The 6,338-nt window shown below is 37.9% G+C and overlaps 1 protein-coding gene across 3 annotated transcripts in view; it reads left to right on the plus strand.

Annotated features, from left to right (window-relative positions):
• TMEM38B (transmembrane protein 38B) overlaps window positions 1–6,338 on the plus strand; it is a 46,081-nt gene that overhangs the window by 30,620 nt on the left and 9,123 nt on the right. For all 3 annotated transcript variants that reach the window (XR_006680719.1, XM_004710963.2, XM_045296652.1), the window contains exons 4-5: window positions 356–443; window positions 4,084–4,201. Coding sequence is in view for 2 of the 3 variants with exons in the window: in XM_004710963.2 (XP_004711020.1) it covers window positions 356–443; window positions 4,084–4,201 (206 nt within the window). In the remaining variant the exon portion in view is untranslated. The remainder of the gene's footprint in view (window positions 1–355; window positions 444–4,083; window positions 4,202–6,338) is intronic.

Genomic DNA, 6,338 nt, shown 5'->3' on the forward strand with positions numbered 1-6,338 from the left:
AACCTCTAGCCAGATCTGTGTGCCAAGACTTTGATGCTAGCCTTCATGACAGTAGTAGGGAATTGCTGTGCAACAGTGGGATCCATTGGACGGCGCAGGACGGGGTTGTGTTTCCTTTTGTTGACACAGGGTCGCTATGAGTTGGAAATGACTCAACGCACCTGACGTTACAGGCTGGGGAAAGAATGGTTGTTGTCTCAGCAGCATAAATATACCAGGCAACTTGTTTTCTTCACGCAGTATGTTTTAGATATCCTTTTAGCATTTTAAATTAGGAGATAGGATTATGCCTCCACATAATTTTCAAGGGCAGTCGGTTACCCAGTTTGCTGACGTACTCTATTATTGTTTTCAGGTGCAGGTGGCAGCATTATCACCACTTTTGAGCAGTTAGTAAAAGGAACTTGGAAACGAGAAGCTGATGACTGGTTGAAGATGTCTTAGTAAGTTGGCATCAAATCAACTCCTATTTAAAAATTTTGACTCTCATCAAATTTGTTTTTAGAAGATTTAATGGGCTTTAAATGTAGATGAAACATAGCTGCTGAAAATACCTGCAGGGAAGAGAACGAACAAATTTTATTCTCACAAAATGACTGCTATTTCAAATTCTGTGCAGAATCCCTTCTCCGTATGTCTTTCTTCAGAAAAGGAAAGAAAAGAAGAAAAAAAATACACTTTTAGATTGTGAAGAGAATGTATTTTATGAAGAGGGGTAAAAACTAATCAATTTTGACATTTTTAAAGTGACTAACTAGTTAACAGTCTTGGAAACCCACAGGGCCACTGAGGGTTGGACTTGACTCCAAGGCACCGAGTAGGATGCATGGAGTGTGAATGAGGAATTGGGAGTCACGAAGAACGGGATGGAGTGCATAAAGAGGGAGCTGAAATGGACGGTGTTGGATCAGACAGTCATGGCTTACTGTGCTGGGAAATGAGGAATGGCACTGCATTCGTTGTCCAAAATAACAGTTCAGGATCTTTCTTGAAGTTCAGTGCTGCCTGTGACATAATGTGTATTCAAGGAAATCCAGTTTAATACAACTGTTATTCAAATTTGCACACCAATCTTTAAAGCTAGTGATGCAGAAACTGAAAAATTCGGTTAACTTCTTCAGTCTGAAAATTGATCAAAAATGCAATTAAGATGCATCAATGATTGCTGGGGATTGGAATGTAAAAGTTGGAAGCAAGGGGGAAGGAACTTTAGTGGAAAAATAAGGTCTTTCTGGTATAAATACAAAGCTGTGGATTGCATGATAGAATTTTGCAAATACTTTCTTTCAATAACACAAATGGTGGCTATACACATGGACTTCATAGATGGAATGCACAAGGATCAAATTGACGACATCTGTGGGAAAAGATGATAGAGAAGCTCACTATCAACCAAAATGCGTCTGGGGGCTGACTGTACCAGACCATTAGTTGCTTATTTGTAAGTTAGGTTTGAAGTTGAAGGAAGTTAAAATAAATGTGAGAAAACTAAATTACAGCCTAGGGTATATCCACCCTGAATTTAGAGATCATCTCAAGAACAGATTTGACACATTGAACACTAATGATTAGGACATCAAGAATATACATTAAGAAAGCAAAAGGTCATTAACAAGACAGGAAAGAAAGAAAAGATCAAAGTAGATGTTGCAGACCAGCTAAAGCAAATGAAAGTAAAAATGAAGTAAAAGAGAATTTCAAAGGGTAGCTCCAGAAAACAAAGTAAGCTATTATAATGAAGTGTGCAAAGACATGGCGTTAAAAAACCAAAAAGGTTTGTTCAGCATTATCTGAAGCTCAGAGAACTGAAGAAAAATTTAAAGCCTTGGTTTGCAATATTGAAAGATTCTGAACAATACGGGGACAATATTGAACAATACAGGAAGCATAAAAGAAGATGGAGGGGATGCACAGCCACTGGACCAAAAGGAGCTAATTGACACTGAACCATTTCAAGAGATAACATGCTCAAGAACCAAGTTGCACTCAAGACATTAGCAAAAAACAAGCCTCTAGGAATTACCAGAATACCAATTAAAATGTTTCAAAAAACCCACGAAGTGCTGGAAGCGCTCAATCGTCTGTGGTAAATTTGGAACACAGCTACCTAGCCAACTGACTGGGAGAGAGATCACAGGCAAGTGCAATTTTGCTGCAGATCGTTCAACAGTGGTTGTACCAAGTACATTGACAGGGCGCTGCAAAAACTCAAGGCAGATTCAGAAGAGGATTGAGCATAAGGAATATCATTGCTGATGTCAGATGGGTCCTGTCTGAAAGCAGAGAATACCAGAAATACTTGTGTTATATTGACTGTGCAAAGCTATTCAACCGTGTGGACCATAACAAACGATGGACAACTTAGAGAAGAATGAGAATCCCATAACATTTCTTTGTTGGTCTCCTGTGGAACCTGTAATGAACCAAGAAGCAGTTTTTCAATAGAACAAGGAAAGACCGAGTAGTTTGAAATCAGGAATGTGATATGGCAGTGTTGTACCCTTTCACCATATTTATTCTATTTGTATACTGAGCAGATAATCCAAGAAGCAAGACTTCCTCATGTTTGGACATGTTATCTGGAAAGGAACATGCTTTGGCAAAGTAGTGTGTCAGAGAAAAAGAAGAAAAGCCTTGGTGAGATGGAATGATGGATGTCGTGTTCTAGGAAGAATTTTGAGGACAAAAACTGGGTTCTGTTCTGTTGTACCTTTATAGCACATAGCAATAAAGGAAGTATTCCTATGAAATCATGGACTTTTATTATACAAAAATAACAATGTGAAGCTGTTCTTATCTGGACATATCTTCCATCTGGGTCTCTTCATTTCTGAAGGTGTGTTGCCATTTTGTAACCATTCCTCAAAGACTTGCGCTCGTTGATGTCTGCTGTGTCAGAATGGCAGTGTTGGCGTCCTCGAGGGACTCATCGCATGCTCCTTTGACATGTTCTTGATTTGTCTGAAGAGGCCGCTTTGGGACTCTTGGATGGATGGGGTGTGGTTTCCCAGTGAGATTCGCATCATGCAGCCTTTACTACCCTCGAAGGGTCGTCATGGACAAAATTTCTTGACAACTCTTTACCTTTTTCTCACCAGTTCACGTTTCGATTTTCTTGAAACTTCTTTACAATCAATCCTTATGATTATTCTTTGTTCTTTGTGAAAAGCTATAAAAATTACTCCTTTGGTAGCCCCTGAAACAGTCCACAACCATCTGGAGATCCCTGGAGATCCCCTCAGCAGCACTGTTTTGATTGGACCTGTTATTTTTCGAGGTTCCCTATTGAGTTCAAGCAAGTGTCTTGCTGACAGAGCTTCTTGGTAGCCATGCACTTGGTGCAGAGCCATGTTTGAAACCTGCTTTGCTTGGAGGGACAGGTCATCTGTCAACTGGGTCTCTAGGAGCAGTGCTTTTTGAGGAGCCCTCATAGACCCTACAAGGTTAATGGGAATGTATTAAAATATTAGCTAAGGCTATAAGCAGTGACGTTTTGTACTGGTTCATACTAGTTCATTAGAATTTATTATCTCTTCTGCATTCCATGCCAAGGGACATCATGTTGACAGCCTGAAATTGGCAATCATGAAATTACTTATAGCTGAGAAATTGGCAAAAGCTACAAATTAGGACTTCCCCTTCCTCTTGTCTATGTCCCTCTCGTCTATGTCTCAGGTTTACCACTATAAAGTTTCTCTTAAGTAGGCTAGCCTATTTTTCTAAATCATGGTGTGGAATATGAGGCTTTCAAATCCTTTGTGAAAAAAATATAATATGTTCAAATATATTTCAGAAATACTGTGCCTAGAAACTTCCTTTCCTTTTTGGAATCATAATATATATTTATATAAACAAAGTGATGTCTTTGACAATATGAATATGTGTTGTAAAGAAACCTATTTAACTTTATATAATTCAAAAATTCGTAAACCTTATGCACACAGAACTCATTTTATATCTATTGATATCAGCATTAAATTAGCATTTGCAGTGTTGTGAGAAAGACAGAACATGCTTTCTATTTACTGATTTAAAAATGTGTTTTTCAGTTGCTTATTGACTTAAAATGTGTTTTATTTTCAGCCCTTCCAAGATAACCTTGCTGGGGTCAGTTATGTTCACATTCCAGCACACCAAGCATCTGGCAATATCAAAGCACAATCTGATGTTCTTCTATACTGTCTTTATTGTGGCCACAAAGGTAAGAATTGCAAGTAACTATGAATCAGTTTTAGAAATTCTATATAACCAATCCCTTTTGATAGAATTCTGCATAGTAGGCAATAACTTTTATTTTTATTATTGCAATTTCAAAAGATGAATTTTGGGTATTGACTCAGCACAACTATGACTCTCTGAATCATAGACTGAGGTAGTTAGTTTATTGTGCCAACCTGGCCGATAAACACACGTGAGGTTAATTGAAAGGCAGAGGGATAAATGGCTTTGTGAGCCTTGCCTTTCTAGTTCTCGGGTCTCTTGCTTTCTGGTGGTCGGACCAGGGTGTAGCTGCCTTAGCCAGTTTCCTGCTTTAGCTTGCAAGGCTCACTTCCTGCAAGACATCCCTGAGGATAAGCCACATGGACCTACCCCAATGCAGCCCTGGGTGCTGGAGCAGCCGTGTGGAGACCCCTGCCAGTGCTGAGATGCTTACACGTTCACTGATTCGGCTTTCCTCCTGCAGTCGGCTTCATTGCATGTGTTTTGTGAGATGGAGAAGGACTTTGTGGATTGGTGTTGGACATATGGGTTAATCAGTTACGTTGGACTTGTGGGCTTGGGCAGCACTGGGTTGGGATATTTTCTTGATGCACACTTAACCTTTATATAAAGCTTTCTCTTATACATATGAGTTTCTGTGGATTTGTTTCTGTAATGTACCCAGACTAACACATAGACCTTCTGTGATTCCTCTTGTTTTAGCATAGACTTTAGATAGCCCAGGACTCTCTGGGGGCCAGAGATTAGTAGGTGTAGTCAGTGCTTGTTAGATAGTATATGAGCATTGTTGTCTCATTTGCAATATGAGGTTCTTTGACTAGATTTTTCCTGAATTTCTTTATCTTTTTTTAACATTTCATTGTGTCTGAATTTCTTAAGGTTCGTAAAATTTCAGGATTTTATATTAGGACATATTGTTAGTTAAATTCTGTTATTATGGGGCTGAAAACTTTATTCCCTCTTGCACATAGGAGGTTGTATGATATAATAGCTTTTAGAAATACTCCTGGTCAATCATTTGTTCAAATTCCAGTTTTGCTTACTAATCCAATTGTTTCTGAATCCCAGTTTCTTCGTTGTGCCTGTATGCTTGTTGAGAGAAATGTAGATGATTCCTGTCATTTTATCACTATGCCTGACATATCTTAGGAACTTTATTCACAGCTATATCATGAGGCTATTATTAGTACTCTTACCATTACGGGAGATAGTTTTCAGAAAGTAGATTTTAAGTAAGGTTACCATTTAAGCCTAGAAAAATTTTATAGCTAGCTCTATCTCAAACTATGTAATTTTAGATAAAATGTTACCTACAGGATTTTTTTTTTGGGGGGGAAGCATTATGTATATATTATATAACTATATAAATTTATTTTATCTTTTTGTTTATCCATTCATCAGCTGATAAACATTTGGCTATTATGACCAATACTGCTGCTACATATGAGTTTTTGTGTGAATGTACATTTTCATTTCTCTTTGGTATATGATCCTTGGAATGCAGTTGGGTCATATGATAACTATGTCTAACTTTTTGAGGAACTGATGGATTGTTAACAAAGTGGTTATTCTATTTTCCATTTCCATTAACAGTGTTCTTTATGTTTTCTAGCACCATAAGGTATAATCTTAGGTCATTACTTTTATCTGTTTTCATCTAGTATAAACAGTAAAACTAAAATTTCTCTCTAAATGTTCTTAGCTCCATCCCACAGATGTTAGTATTTTGTTTGCATATGGTTCAAAGTGTTATTTAATTCTCTTTGTGATAATTTTCTTTGACCCATAGCTTATTTCTGAACCAAAAGCCAAACTCACCGCCACTGAGTCAATGCCGACTCACAGTGACCCTATAGGACAAGGTAGGACTGCCCCTGTGAGTTTCCGAGATTAAGTTTTTGCAGGAGTAGAAAGCGCCGTCTTTTTCCCAAGGAGAGCTGGTGATTTTGAACTACAGACCTTGCAGTTAGCAGCCTAATGCATAACTACTATGCCACCAGAGCTTATAATAAGTATATTATTTGTCTACGTTATTTTTTTGTAATTGATTTTTAATTTCATTTAATTCTGATCAGAGAACATGTACCATATTTTTCTCAAGTGTTTTTTTTTTTTTT

This window comes from Echinops telfairi, unplaced genomic scaffold (genome assembly GCF_000313985.2).
Source record: "Echinops telfairi isolate 266 unplaced genomic scaffold, ASM31398v2 ScPeMD7_7410;HRSCAF=8448, whole genome shotgun sequence".
In the NCBI taxonomy this organism is placed as follows: Eukaryota; Metazoa; Chordata; class Mammalia; order Afrosoricida; family Tenrecidae; genus Echinops; species Echinops telfairi.